Raw genomic sequence first — 15,739 nt, 5'->3', positions numbered from 1 at the left:
GGCCAGGCCTGCTATAAACAGCAATGCTAGGAGCCTGGCCTTTTACTTTTGACTGGTCAGCAAAGGCTTGTGGTACTTCAGGTGCCAACTTCTGGTTCATACCACTGACCTCAGGGACTGTCCAGTCCAGTTCAGAGTCAGGCACCCATGGGCCTGGTCTGGCTCTCAGAACTGCTGACACCAGGTGTTGATTAAAGTTCTCCTATGTATTCAGATTTTCTTTCTCTCCCCCTCCCCCCCTGCTCCAAGGGTTGTGGCTCAGCATCCATCAGTTATATAGCACTTTCAATGTGTAAAGTAGTTTCAAGTTGTCATCGTGTCCATCCCTTTAGCATCAGTGCCTCTGAGGTAGACCCTTGTTAATGCTCTAGGGAAGATTGTGAGTTGCCTGTCAGAGTGTTAGGGAATGTGTCAGGGAGTGTCAGCGTGCCTGTCAGGGAGCGTCTCTTGGTTTTAATGCCCCAAACCCCAAACGTTGGTTTAGTGTGGCAGAGGAGAATCCTCCACTACATTACAATCCAGGTTGTACTGCTAGTATAGCACATGTCAGCCCTGCTACAGCCTCCTCTGAAATGGAGACTAGGAAGGGCCAAGGGTGCTTCAGTCAGGGTATGTGGGGACTGTGGGAACGGGGGGGGGGGGGAATCTTTACGACAATGGAATGAGAAGCGCGTTGGAGTATTACCTGGATTTTCATGGAATCGGCTTTGGTCTGTCAGGGACATACGAAGCAAGGTAAGCCAAGTGTAGCATACCTTTAAGATCCAGTTTTCAGCGCTTGAAAGGAACATACTTCCCGGCGGGGTGGGGAGGAGTAGAACTGAACATCAAACTGGCAGGGACTGCGCAACCAATGAGAGAGGCTTGTTTCCCACCCCTGTCCAGGCTCCCCCCCTGCTACTACGTTATTGTGAATGGAGAGAAACTAATTTTGGCCCTGTGTGCAGGTTTCCCTGAAGAAACCAAAATCCCCAGTTCTCCAGTGCAGCATCTGAAAGCTCCTGAGAGCTCCACCCACCCACCCAATTTTGCCACATCCCAGCAATCTGCTGTGGAGTCATTGCTCCCACCCCATTTTTCCACATTTATTTTATTTAAAATATTTCTTGGCCGCCTTTCAGGGCAGAAGCCCTCCCAAGGTGGCTTGCAACAATAAAATACATAAAAACAGTTAAAATATTAACAGTGATAAAAACATAAAAACAATAAAACAACAATAAAAGCCAACAATTAAAACAACAATTAAAATCAACAATAAAACCAACAATGATGTTAACAGCAGCAACAGCAGCAATCATATCAATAGAAGGCCAAGGTAAAATAATATGGTTTCAAGGCCTTCTTAAAAGTCTGCAATGATGGAGCATGGTGGACCTCTGAAGGCAGCTTGTTCCAAAGATGTGGGGCCACTGCAGAGAAGGCCCTCTCACGTGTGTTCACCCGCCTGACTGCTCTCACAGTTGGGCAAATGAGAAGGGCCTCTCTTTCTGATCTTAAGCGCAGGCAGGCTGATATGGGTGTAGGCGGTTCTTCAAGTAACCATGTATGCACTTTTACCTATTGCTTCCAACCCCCCTCCCTTCTCCTTCTCCCTGCTCGCAATGAGAAGCTCCTGTAAACCTGAGAGATCGTTACTGTGATAAAGCGGAGAAGGGATTTAACCTAACAACAGAGAAACTACTACATCACAGAAGCACAGCATCACTATAGTGATGCAATAGTGATTTAAGAGAGCATCAGAGAAGCGAAAGAGTGCTTTAGGGTGAGTTACTAAAGTTAGCCTTTAACCCTTTCACTGCAGGGGAGCAAGATTTATTTCTTACTTCTGAGTAAAGTGCACAGAAGGGGGAATATGTTAATGATTAAAAGCAGGCTACCTAAGGTGACTGAGTGTCCCCACTACTGCGGTAATGTGAGAGGACAGTGCTGCACTACTGGAGATTTTCTCAATGGGAAAAACTACTTCCATTGGGGAAACAAGAAGGAATGGGGCATCCCACCCCCTTGTCCACATCACTGCCAGGTCACAGAGGCACACCCAGGATTTGGGGGGGGGGCACGGCATACTGTGGTAAAACCGCCAGGAAGCCTCTTTCAGTAAAAAAAAAGTCGGAGTAAAGGGAGTTTCAGAAAATGCATCTCTTCAAGAGGGAAGCAGCTGGTTGGCAACAGATTGGTAACGACATCATCTGTCATGAAGGAACTCAAACTGCTCTAACTTCGCACTAAATCGGTCATGAAGACAGCCCCTTGGATGCATTGAATGAACCCCTTCCCCTCCCTCCAAAAGTGCTTTGGCTGGTAGGGTGACCAGATGCACAGGAGGTGGGCTCCTGTGCCTTTATAAATAGTTGGGTAGAAGTGGGATTTTTGGAAAAGCAGAGGTAAGAGAGGCATCACCTGGCAGAATGCAGTCATCTACACAACTATTGAAGGGTACAGAACCCATGTCCACCTTTACACCTGATCACCAAATTGAGTGGACAGTCCCAAGGTCAACCAAAATGACTCCATGGATCTGAGGCAAGTTGAACTCAAGTCTCCTAGCTCCAAGCCCACTACTATCCATTACATGACAGTGCCTTGCAAACATGGTTCTCCTGCTTGGGGTATTGACTGCCACACAGTGAAAAAGATACATTGGGATACAGAGCACTCACATAAAAGGGATCACCCTTGAGAGGGCCCTTGACGAGTGCAAAGCAGGGATACTGCAGCAGAGACATCACAGCTGAGAGTCCCATCACCAGACCGTACAGCTTCCCAAAATGTTCCAGGGGAAATCTGCCAAGACACAATAAAAATACAGACGCTCACGGGAAAAGGGACATGGCATTTCTAAGAGGCCTCTCCTCCTCTGTTGTGACTAGCCTCTGCTCTGCTTCTTCTCCACCTCCCTTCTTGGCCTTTTGCCTTCTGTGTTCCTTTCCTTCCTCCTCTTCTGGAGGAAGAACAGCAGATGTTACATCCCTGATAAGGTATGTGCTGAACTGCAACTTAACCTACGAATGTGCATCCATATCTATTCAATCCCAAACACAAAAAGAAAACGATCAGGAGGTTTGCACACATACAAAGCCCTATCCTCACATCTGCTTTCTATAGTATGTTAGGCTGAGTACAACAGTCACTTCTCCACAATGCTGCCAGCATAGCTTAACTGCAAAACAGAAGCAGTAAAAAGCCAGATCAATGGTTCATCTAAGCCAATCCCCTATGTCTGACAGAGACCAGTTCCAGAAGGGTATCTTAGCAGGCTCCTAGAAATGCAGGAAATAGCAAATGTGTATGAACTGTCAGAGTTGCTTCTAAAGCAGAATTCTGTAGTCTGCACTGAAGTCTAAGAACTAAAGCCATTATTACTGATATTAGCAGCAGGAGTAGAAGAAGAAGATGATGCCGATGTTTGGCCATTTCTACTAAAAAACAAATCAAAGCCAAAAATTCAATGCCAGAAAGAGCCTGTGTGGGGATTTCAGTGCACAAGAGGTGACTGGTTTTTATTTAGCCTAACCATTAGTGTCCCCCAGCCCCATGGAACTGAGTATCATTGAACACTGGATATCAAAACCCTTCTCTCTTCATCCTTCCCTTTCCCCTACCTCTAAGGGAGGTAGAGGCCATAGTATGGGGAGGGACTATAGCTCAGTGACAGAGCATATGTAGGAGATTCCAGGTTCAATCTCTACCTTCTCTGGGTAAGAATCCTGCCTGAAACCCTGGAGAGCCATGACTAGTCCATATCGACAACAGTGGGTTAGATGGACCCATGGTCTGACTCAGTATAAAGCAGCTTCCAGTGTTCCTAATCCACCTTTTCCAAACCATCCTTCCCTCTTTTTCACTGAGAGACCAGTCACTTACGCAATAGCCAAGAAGGCAGCATTGCCCCCATAAAGGAAGGAGCGGCTCAGAACCTGCAGGATAAAGGTGGCATACTGCACAGGGAGCACCGGAATGGAGGCACAAATTGAGAAAGCCGTGCACTGCAGCACTGTGATGACCAGTGACAGCACGCAGGAACGCAGGTCCGCAAGAGAATCCGATACCACTGAGATGGGAGACAGAGAATGCAGCCAGAGAGAAATCAGAGGGAGACCCAGGAGCCCTCAGAGTACCAAAATCCCTTATGAGGGAAATAAACATCCACAGTTTGCAAAGGACATACCTTGGGAACTCTCTCCCTTTTTCTGTCTACGTTTATGACGGTCAAGAACAAGCCCATTCCAGGGGGCACAGAGAACTCCACACAACTGGGTGAAAGCAAAAGCATTGGTGTAGATACTCACTGTTGACAGAAGAAAAAATAAAAACAAAATGACAAAGTCCTTCCAAACAAGCCTCCTGCATTAGCACAGCTTCCCAAGCTTTTCACAGATATAATTAGATGTTAATGTGAGGTCAGGAGGAATTAAAGTCTAGATTTTTTTAGCCCTCCACTGGTTCCTGGGATATTTCTGGGACCCCATCTACATGGGGCTTTTACTCTGGTTCTACTCCACCCCCAAATCGATAGTGTCAGATGATGCATGCTGCTCTCTGTAGCTACCCCGGCGTTTGTGGCCCTAAATCCAGGTTTTTTAAAAACTCATTTTGTATCAGATTTTCCTGTCACAGAGGCTTCAGTGCTGTTCAGGGGTCTGTGTGACCTCAGCTAGCTTGGGCATAGGCTGGTGGAAGCGGCACTGATTGGCGGAAGGGAAAGTAGTGTGGGGCAGGGGCATGGAGAGAGCAGAGGGGTAAACCTGTCTACCTGGAAGTAACTCACTGCCTTCAGTTCCACTTTGCAGCCCTGCTATTTTGAAGCTGTGCAGCTACAAAGGAGCACAGCTGAGAAACGGTGGATGCCTGTTGATTTGAAGCTGTGCACCTAAGGAAGGGTGATTGCTAGGGCAGATGATTGTCATGAACTTGTACTCAGAAGCACTTCATTGAGCCCGTGTTTGTTTGGGGGAGGGGGAAGCCTGTTGATTGGGCAGTTAATATACATCAAGGACAATGTGCTAGTTGCCCTCCCCCCCTCGCTGGCTCCACGTTCTCAGTGCCTCTTGCACTCCTGCTCGTTCTGCTCAGTCTCTGGGCGGCAGCGGCTGGCTGCCTGCCTCATAAATGTGTGTGGGTATGTGGGGTTTGTCATGAACGCCCACTCACAAGCAAGTCCTCCATTGCACCTTACTGCACAAGCGAGGGAGGGGGAGCAAGCCTCCGCTCACTGGCTGCCCCACACCTACGCAATTGCTGACGTTCATTTCTACTTGCGGCGGGACTCCCCCACCCCACCCCAACTAGTGCGGCTTCAGTTCCCATATACACCACAGAAGTAGAGGAATACAGCACTGAGCGTACTGTGGAAAGAGCCAATTCGATTTTGTGAAAATGCAGGTTTTGCCGAAATCGCTTCACAAAGCGTTTCCGTTTGGATTGGCCCTGGGATGCACCTCATTGCTTCCAGCTGCTTCCAGTTGCTGCTTCCAGACACAAGGAACATGACTTGCTTCCAGCAAGTATGACACCAAAGGGAGGAGCGTCCCCTTAGCTAACAGACCAGAAACAGGCATCAGGTCGGGCCCCGTTCATATCCAAGCTTTTGCAATAACTCCATTTGAATTTTACTGTTTATTTCATTTATGGAACAGAGTCACCCTTCCAGGCCATGTCTGATTGCACCCCAACCCCCAACCCGAAAATAGTGATTCTGAGGAGAGAAGGTCTTTTCCTGAGGAGAGACAGCCTTCCTCTCCCAGTGAGAGAGAGAAAGGGCACAGCACCAACACCAAGAGAACAAAAACAGAGGCAAGCCTCAAAATTGTGCTGAAAAATATACATGGAACTTTAGAAAAAACAATGGAATGCCTTTGCATTTCAGTAGAAACATTCCTCAGAGGCATAAAAAATGGACTCATCATTATTTCTAGTAAAGCAACATCCCTCACAACTCATCCTTTTCTCTCTATACTCCCCTGCTCCAATCAGTTCCTCTCCGTAAGTCTTATCCATCTCCACATGCATCTTCCTCTACATTTGCTTCTCACGTATCCTAAATCCGTTAGCCCCCGGGTCTACCTTGGTGGTCCCATTCTCTTCCTCAAAGAAGATCACCTATTAGTCATCAGCTGAACGCTCCCCCACCCACCCCGATTCCCTGGGTTCCCTCAGTACCAAGCGAGGAGTCTCCACGAGCCAACTGGGTCAGCATAGGGTTGAGGGTGCTGATGAAGAGGTAGTGGCGCAGCTGCATCACCGACAGCCACATCAGATGCCAGAAAAACAACTGGGAGAAGACACAGCTCCGGAAGGATTTGACAGCTGGCTCCTTGAAGGCTGGTGCAGTCACAGCATCCTCTAAAAAAAAGAGGGGAGAAGGAGAAGATACAGTGTGTGGGTATCAAGACTGCATTGATCTTTATGTGATCTTTATGCCACAGAGACCAGGATATGTTCACATTAATACTTTGCTACTGTTTCACCGCTGACTCTACCAGTGAGAGAGAGACCTTTCTAAGCATAAGTCACATACACATGCATTGAACTGGTTTTATGTCTGCTTCAAAAAAACACAAAGATTGGCTCAACATGTAGAGATCTAGAGAATCGTTCATGCTGACTTCAACACAGGAGGGGAAATGGTTATGTGAAGCAGATTCTAGTATGTGATTTACACTTCGGCAGTAGCAATGTAATGTTAAAATTCTTGCAGGAACATCCGGCAATATTTCATACCTCCTGGCGGAGAATCATAGAATCATAGAATAGTAGGGTTGGAAGGGGCCTACAAGGCCATCAAGTCCAACCCCCTGCTCAATGCAGGAATCCAAGTCAGAGCATCCCTGACAAATGGCTGTCCAGCCTCGTCGTGAAGGCCTCCAGTGTGGGAGAGCCCACCACCTCCCCAGGTAATTGGTTCCATTGTCGTATTGCTCTTACAGTCAGGAAGTTTTTCCTGATGTTCAGCCGGAATCTGGCTTCCTGTAACTTGAGCCCATTATTCCGTGTCCTGCACTCTGGGATGATCAAGAAGAGATCCTGGCCTTCTTCTCTGTGACAACCTTTCAAGTACTTGAAGAGTGCTATCATATCTCCCCTCAGTCTTCTCTTCTCAAGGCTAAGCATGCCCAGTTCTTTCAGTCTCTCTTCATAGGGCTTTGTTTCCAGCCACAGAGGAGGAGCCACAAAGAGTGAACCATTATGACATTTGTATTAACTCCTCCTGCCTGACCCCCCCCCCTCCAAATAATAAGCATTGATGTAATAGTCCAGAAGCACATGGGGCCTTATTCTCTAAATGAAATGGTGAGGATGGCTGGCTCCCTATGAGTTATTAGTAGCTAGATTGTAGGGGAGGCAGGCCCCAGAAAGTTATCTTGAAATAACAGAGTATGTATTCCCCACATTACATTCCTGGCTCATTTGAAGGCCCACCAGTTAGAATCTATAGTCACAGATCTTGCAAACTGGTCTCACCCAATCTCTACCTTTGTGGGCAGCATTGTCTCCTTTGAGCGCTGAGTCAGTATGCAGTTCACCTGAGTCCTGGGCTTCATCCACATGTGGGCTCTTGGTGGAACGTTGTTCCTCATAGGTGCGATACGACTGGGACCTTCTCCGACAGCTCATTCTGCAGACACAGGGAACATGACTAGTACCTTGCCTCCACCACACACACTCATCTTTGGGATGTATTTCCTCACATTTTCCATACGAAGAGCTAAAACAAAAGTTCTACACATGTGCAGAGAGACACAGATGGGTACAAGAAAGACTTTATTTTTCCAGCCAATGCAACATGACAGGAAAATATTAAATTGTAACATGTTGATCACAAAGCTAAGTCAGGAGAAATTTCTACAACATACATAAACTATAAATGGACAAACATACAAAAGAAAGGGGGGAAAGACACAAGAAACCAAAAACCCATCCTTAAAGATTACTTAACTTAAACAGCAAATCAGATTCATATTATGCTTAAGTTAACAATCTCCATATTTTACTCCTTTTCCTTCCTTAAATTTTTGTTTGTATAGGTACCTTTGAAATGGTGAGATGAATTTCTAAATAATTCAGAATGCAACCCTCTACACAGATATTTCTGAGTAAGACCCATCTAACGCAATGAGACTTACAGTGCAATTCTATACATGTCTACTCAGAAGTACGTCCCACTGAGTTGAGTGGGGCTTACTCAAAGGAAAGCAGTGGTGCAGTGAAGCCAGGGCTTGCAGGGTCACAGCACTGGCACTTTTTTATTAGCAGGGATGCTGATGTCATCTGATGCCCCTGCAGAATTCCCTGTTCCCTCTGAGCGTAGCTGAAGCCCTCGCAGCAGCTGGGGAAGGGGATGAATTTTCTCAGCAGCAAGTTGTAGTTGTGAGCTAGTGGTGAGCTACCCCCATGGTAATTGCCCATTCAATACTTTGCAATACAACACAGTATATTTATGGAAGACCTGCTCCTGGTATAGATGAAAACTGTGTAAACTGGTTTGTTAATATGGATCAATACCACTGCCTGCATTTTTGGACTCTCCTTGGGGGTGTGGCTATGGGGACTGTCAAGAAGAGCATCTGCACTTCAAAATGTACCACTACAGCGCCAGATTTGAAGCAGGGAAATGGCAGATGATAAAAGTGGCAAGTATCCCCTCTCTACTGGCTGCATCTCTGCTTGTCCTCACCCTTTCAAGAAGTGGCTTTTCCTCTCCAAAAGGGGCCACAAGGCTACAGGTAACACGCACTTGTATGTAACATAACCTGGCCCTTATTTCAACATGCTAAGGACTAGGCTGTTAGTGATACTTGCCTGAACTACAGGCATGCTGAAACAATGGGTTCATTTGGCGGACTGAAGTTTCCTGCATCATTTCCGTGAAGGCCACGTGTTCTGCTCTTAAACTGAAGGTATTTCTGAAGATGCCAAAATGGCACCTGTGCACTCCAGATTACATTCTTCAAAGGAACTTCTGACCGTGCTGCTGAAAGATCATCACAAAAAAAGCTTGGGAGGGGGCATGTACAAGGAAGGATGTTAACCTTGGATTACCAACTCACCCAAAAAAGTTGCCTGGCTACTCTTTAGCCTTCAAGAGCAGGATGATATGCAAAAAAATCAGCAGATGACGCTTTTCAGAGCTTGGATATAAACATTAACACCTGAAAAGTTTGCACACCAAACTGCTATTAAAGGCATAGTTACAGTGATTAGTTGAGATGTTGCTGACCCTGTGTGAATCCCAGGGCTTGTGTTCACAGCAGCTGCTTGAAGAAGCATTCGAAAAGCAGGATTGCTTTTAATAGAACAAGTCACAAAATATTTTGGGGATATCTTCTTTCTCTCTAGTCAATGAGTTTCCAAGCACTATAGTAGCTTGAAAAAGGAAAGAAGGACAAAATGGAGGGAGACAGACAGACAAGGGACTGAGAGTTTTGAGAACACACAGGGGAGTCAGCTGCATATCAAACAGGGGTACAGACAAGTGCTGCTTACCCATATGTGTATCCTGGGGGCAAGGGGTAAGGGATATGGTGGCGGGGCATCAGGAAGAAAGTGCGGACCAAGTGCCAGGCACTGCAGGCGGACATGACGAGGAACATGGTTCTCAGCGAGAGGCCTTGCTCGAACAGCAGCTGTGGGCAAACAGCACAAGCCTGAGGAACCCTACCTGCACTTCTACTCTGTTATCAGTGTGCTCTGATCACTCATATTCCTCAGGACCACATCAGGGGAGGACAGGGTTAAATTCCTCCTCCACACCAGCTGCAATCCTGCTAATTATCAGCTCTCTCCAGCAGCTGCCTGTAGAGTTTTGTTTTTAAAATGTGCATGCTAAATGCAAAAATGTATTTAACCTCATGTCTAATTTGGCCCCAAGAGAATCAGTGGTGCTGGCAGCAACTTATCTGTTGCCTGCCCCTAACCATTCCAGGTGAATTTCCCTCTACACTGCCTTTCCTTCTGTTCCCTTCTTGAGAGGCCCTAGGGTCAGGGGCGGGGACCCTCTGTCAGTCCATGGGCAGGAGTCAATTATGGAGAAGCTGGGGGGGGGGAATTCCAGTGGTGGGTGGGGCCAAAGGAAAATTTGGCCAGGCCAAAATACTTGAAGAAGCATATTTCAGCATATCACACTTTCTGCCAGTAATTAAGCATTAGGAGAGGCATTTCAACCTTGGGGAATGGGAAAAGAAATGTGCAAAAGCTGGGAAATCACCAAACAATCAGCAGCCAGGGGAAAGTGAACTGGCCGTCTAGGGAACCCTGAATGGCCTGGAACCCTGGAGGACTGGATTTGAACTGTGGGTCTGAAGTTCAACACTCCCCTACCCTACATGGTAGGGTTCCTCCATGCTTTGCCTAACAATCCATAGCACAGAAGCTTCTGATCTCTGGACCTCAGTTATTTATTTCTCTAGGAAGAGGAACTATAAAACACCACCAGCAAATCATGCCTGACATTCTGTACTGTGAGCAGTTTTTCCATAATGCAGCTTTAGAAAACTGATTCATGAGTTAGGAAAGCAACATAATCACATACATGCACAGTGCTGTACCAAAGCTGTAACTGAATCCTTGGGGGTTGATGTCAAGTCTTCTACTTTAACCACAACTTCCTGCTGAAATCAGGCAAGCATGCTGCACTTTCGCTCTGCTTTTACTACTTCCCCACGTTCTCTGCAACGTGGCTGGTTTATGTCATCAAAGGATTCTATGTGCTTCTTATTTTCCTCATGAGCTCTCTCACCAAATCACAGTAATGTCTTAGCTCAATGCATATCTGGACAGTGTTAATCGAACTGCATCCAAAGTACTTTGCATCCGAAGAGACAACTGTAATGCTGACGAAAAGAGGGACTGGACTGTCTTCTGCTGTGTGTTTGAATCCTGTGATGTACGGTGTTCCAATAATCCAATCAGGAATCTCTTGGGTATATTAGCCTTGTCAGAAAGGCTCAGTACGGAAAACAAAATCTATCAATACATTCCAGGCAAAGGGTTGAGTCCCTGACTGAATGGTAGTTGATAACTAAGTTCTCAGGACCAAACTACAGGTGGCATGATCCTGCCTCTCTCTTCTTCATCCCCAATTGTTTAATGAAATAAAGGCTGAGGCATTGTGAGTTTAAATGGAGAAATGGGAGGGGGCTGTTTAACCCTTTCCCTTCCTGATGTTTATCCACTCAAAATCCCCACCCTTCCACTCCACATGCTGCTTTCTCACCCATGAGGGAAAGGGTATAATGGGGGGGGGGGGCATTTTCAGTAGACAAACAGCAAGAAGAGAAAGGGTTAAATAACCTCTTTCCCCCACACCACCCTAAACCTTTGCTCCAAGGGTGGTTCCAGACAGAGGGCCCCCAGCCTTACCAATCAAAATACATTGCGCAGCTACTTTTTTTCTGGTAAGAAAAAACGGGGGGGGGGAGAGAGCAGTGGGAAGGTTACTGAAGAAGAGGTTGTCTGAACCTCCTGTAAAATTCCATGAATGAGGCAGAGCAATTACACAATTAAAGTCTCATCTGGAAGCACCCAAAGGGAAAAGCTCCCTGAGGCTACTTTTCACTGGGGAAAAACTAGTCTGTTGGCAGAATGAGACAGGCGACTGTGCATCATACCTTGTGTGGCCCTTAGCCTCTGCTCTGACCTAACTAGGAATCAGCTGAAGGCACAGGGGTGACACCTAATACCTAATTGAACTGCTAAGAGGATTAATGGTCTGAAAATGCCCCATGTTCACAACAAGCTGCAGACACTGTTAATTCTCCAGTGTCCTATAGCAAAGTGGCTGACAGTTTGCTAAGCTAACACTCTTCAGAGAGCATCCGTTAGCTAATCTATCAATTGTACAAGCATGAGGGGATGAGCATTGTTTTTGTGTTTTAACTGGAAAATGAATTTGCTCAGGATGAGGAGAGACAAATCGCTACATATGATCTTAGTTTTAAGTATGAGAAACTAATACAGATTAAATGTCCCAGAATACTTAATCTGGAATCTCAGTATTTTTCTCCACCACTTTTCCCTCTGATTTTGCTTGTCTCCTCCCCTCCAATCACCCAAATTGTGATCTCTCTCCCCACTGCATCATCTATACCAGCCTTCTCCAGAGGTTTTGGACTACAACTCCCTTCATCCTTGACCACTGGCCATGCTGGCTTGGGCTGACGGAAGTTGTAATCCAAAACATCTGGAGGACACCAGGTTGGGGAAGTCTGATTTACACCCACCCTTATATCTTGCTCGCTTAAGGTTGTCCTCTGTCCTGTTTTTGACCAGGCTGTTTCTTTCAATGTCTAAATCAGCTGCAAGTTCAGGCCATTACAAAGCCAGTCACTGGCTCAATGGGTGCTGATAGATTAAGTGGGGCACAAGAGAGGTGATGCCTTGGCTAGTTGCGTCCACCATACTCCCCTTCCCTGCCACAGATGACCATGTGATGGTTCTATGCCTAGGCTGACGGTTCAGCATCATAGAGGCAATCTATCATTTCTTAGGTAGAAAATGCACAGCCGGGGTGCTTTCAGATGAGGATTTATTTTGGAATTGCCAAGGTTTTTTTGTTCACATTTAATGGGGTCCTCAAGATGACATCGTACATTTGTAATCCCCTCTCACCACGACGTGTTCCCAGCAATTTTCCTGACCTTTTGCTTAAAGTGGAATATCCATTAAGGAGGGAAAGAGAAGAATAGCCATGCAATTTCTTTGAATGTGTGGAGAAGAAAATGTGTAAGGGAAGTTTGATGGAGGAGCTGTCTCTGGGGAAGATTGATGACATATTGGAGATGCCCACCCTTTCCCAACTGCTTGCCGTACATTTCCTGTTACAGAACCATTTCATGTCCTGCAACTCAATTCCTTCCCCCTAAAGTGTTGCCATTTTCTTCAAGTATTTCTTAACATTTTGCTTGATCTTAAAAAAAAGGAAGTGTATGCATGCATTTGGTGAGGACTGTTTCTGGCTTTTCCAAACAGCATTGCCAGCCACTTAATTGTTTCCATTGTTAATTTACTTCAGGAACACAACATCTTCAACAGCAGCACTGAAATTGCCTGTTTGCAGCTTGCTTAGCAGTTTGCCTTTTAAAATATTAATGTATGTTAGCAGACTTCTGGTAAACAGAATTGCACAAGGTTTGTGAAACAAATTTGTGTGAGACAACTTTGTGGTAGGAGTGGAGCACCAAGGCTTTCTTTTCTTTTCTTTTTTTACAAATAAGTGATCCTGTTGCTGATGGGGAGGGGAATCTTCTCAATTCTTTTTTAAAAAAATGTACGCATGCATTTGGTGCAATCTGCTTCTGGCTCTTCCAACAGCATTAGCAGCCAATTAATTAATTATTTCCTTTACTGCAGGTATGGGGAACCTCTGGCCTATGATGCTCCTTGGATTCCTGCCAACTGGGAGGGGGAGCAATATGCAGGAGAATTACCGCTGTTATCTCCGACCACAGATCGGAGATAACAGTAGGATCCGGCTTTGCCTGCTGGTCATCATCTCAGTTAGGACAAGCAGCATGCAAAGCCATTGACTCAGCTGGCACTTAGAGGAGCTGCTCCTTCAAGCACCAACTGAGTCCATTCATGTGCCACTTGCTGCCCCAATCACGACAACAAGTGATGCACAAAGAAGGCACCAGCTCTGCCAGCTCTTGGAGAAGCCGCTCCTCCAGGCACCAGCCAAGTCCCTTACTCTGTGCCTCTCTCTGCACAAAGCAAGGCAAAATGGCTGGGATGAGGGTTAGTGTCAGGGGGAGGGGCTTCATGGTGTGGGCTCACCTCCTGATGCCATCCGACCTGCCTCATTGGTCAGGGTGGCAATTTGGTCTCCAGACCAAATTTGGTTCCCCCTCCTGGTTTACTGCTTTACTCCTGGAACACAAACTCTTCCAACATCAGCACTGAAAGGCCTGCTTCATTTTTCACTTTGCTTTTAAAAAAAGGAACGTTAGTGGATTTCTGATAAAACAGAATTGACCAAGGACTATGAAAAATGTAATAGTGTGAGACCATTTTGTGGTGGCATTGGGGTAATGAAGCTTTGGTTTTACAAAGCAGCAATTGTGCAGCTGACAGGGAGGGAATCCGCTCAGTACCAAGCCTCTTCTCACTGCCAGCAAAGTGCTTTGTGTTAAAGTTTAAAAGGCTGGGTTGCTAGAGACTACAGGGAGCTGCTCAGGATGAGAAAAGGCAGCAATAAGTCCTCACATTCGTTTTAAAACAATTTTTAAAAGTTAACGTAAATTGGAGTTTTCTCCCTGTCCAGTTCATGTTTGGTACTGGAGCCAGGGAGGAAAAAAACAGGAGTTCAAAGCACTGGTGTAGGGGGGGGGGCAGGGGGCAGCATAGAGAGAAAGACCCCTCCATCCCTGCTTTACAGTCAGTGTTTTCTTTTTTCTGAAGAACCCACAAGCACATTAGGAAAATAGGAAGGGGGAAGAATTGTCCTTTCCCCCCACCCACACAGCTATGTCCCATCCCGCTAGTGTGGATGGAACACAGTATGATCCATACACACAAAAAAAGCAATGAATGTGCAGAAAGTCTATTGCAATTCTGATTGTAGCTGATGTCAGAAAAGCAATGATTTTGCAGCACTAGGAGCCCTACTTCTAGAAGCATGCTCATGGAACTTCGAGCGAGGGGGGGGGTGTCCAGATGTGTGTGTCCAAATGATGTCTTCATTTTGTAGCCCTCCCGTGTTTTCCTACCACTCCTTACATCTCTTTTTCTTACCAGAAAAATAATTGGTTAAGGAAAAAAAGACGGAATAGCTGCACAATTCCTTTTGGTGTTGTGTTTGTTTCTTAAGAAACTGTGGCAATGCTACACCTTTTCCATTCCAATATTTTCTATTTCCGTTAGAAAATAGCCACTAACCTTGACGATAAGAAATACAGCAGAAGAAGAGTCAAAGGCCCCATTGTAGAAGGTAATGATGGTTGAGCGATGTTTTCCAAACAGATTCCCAACCTGGAGAGACAAATAAAACCCCAAAACAAATTGACTTATTTTCTGGAATGGCCAGCTGATCACAGCAAAAGGGCCCAATTCTCTGTGAGCTTTGATAAGATCACAAGAGCATAGCTGTGGAGAAGCAACCTACTAACAGGTCAAAAGCAACCCATCCATCCATCATCAAACTAACTTCTTCCATTTCTATTCCCACCATCTGATGTTTTTCAGCTCTACATCAGGCTTAAACATTTTTGAACTTGGAAGAAAAAGTCAAAATGGCACCACTTCCCCATCTCATGTTTAATGTTTCACAAATATGTAGACTGGAGGCAGAGAAATGGTACCTGCTCTGGAATCCGTTCCCACCCAAGGAAAATGTCATTTCATGGTTAAACTAGTCCCCTCCACCACCGCCGCCACAAAAGGTCTCCTGTAAGCTATTTCTTCTCCTAGTTCCCCTCTCCAACAGAACGCACAAGGGAAGAACATCAAACCTGCATGTTGGTGAGGATGAGGAGGATTCCACCAATGGAGAGAAATGTTAGTGCTGGGAATAGCATCACTGCAGTGGCTGCAAGGAGGGGGAAAAAATCAGTGGAAGGCCCATCTGAGTCACCGGCTTATTATGCTCACAATGTAGACACAGCTGGACAACATATCACCTTTTCTTCTCCTTTCACTCGTGCACACACACACACACAGCACAATATTGAAAAGTTAGCTGTGCCAGTACAACAGAAGGTGTTCATATATTTCACAAGAATGTCATACAGGCATACTATCCTATGAT

The 15,739-nt window shown here is 45.9% G+C and overlaps 1 protein-coding gene across 6 annotated transcripts in view; it reads right to left on the bottom strand.

The window, feature by feature from the left end:
• SLC43A3 (solute carrier family 43 member 3) overlaps window positions 1-15,739 on the bottom strand; it is a 51,960-nt gene that overhangs the window by 1,301 nt on the left and 34,920 nt on the right. For all 6 annotated transcript variants that reach the window (XM_084803538.1, XM_084803574.1, XM_084803565.1 and 3 more), the window contains 8 exons: window positions 15,444-15,520; window positions 14,872-14,964; window positions 9,484-9,623; window positions 7,473-7,615; window positions 6,160-6,342; window positions 4,169-4,288; window positions 3,865-4,051; window positions 2,661-2,784 (listed from right to left, as the gene is read on the bottom strand). In XM_084803538.1, coding sequence (XP_084659664.1) covers window positions 2,661-2,784; window positions 3,865-4,051; window positions 4,169-4,288; window positions 6,160-6,342; window positions 7,473-7,615; window positions 9,484-9,623; window positions 14,872-14,964; window positions 15,444-15,520 — 1,067 coding nt within the window. The remainder of the gene's footprint in view (window positions 1-2,660; window positions 2,785-3,864; window positions 4,052-4,168; window positions 4,289-6,159; window positions 6,343-7,472; window positions 7,616-9,483; window positions 9,624-14,871; window positions 14,965-15,443; window positions 15,521-15,739) is intronic.

The sequence above is a fragment of the Heloderma suspectum genome, chromosome 1 (assembly GCF_057233095.1).
Source record: "Heloderma suspectum isolate Gila_16-S chromosome 1, 16-S_ref, whole genome shotgun sequence".
NCBI classification, from domain to species: domain Eukaryota; kingdom Metazoa; phylum Chordata; class Lepidosauria; order Squamata; family Helodermatidae; genus Heloderma; species Heloderma suspectum.
This window is presented reverse-complemented; position numbering and strand designations above follow the sequence as displayed.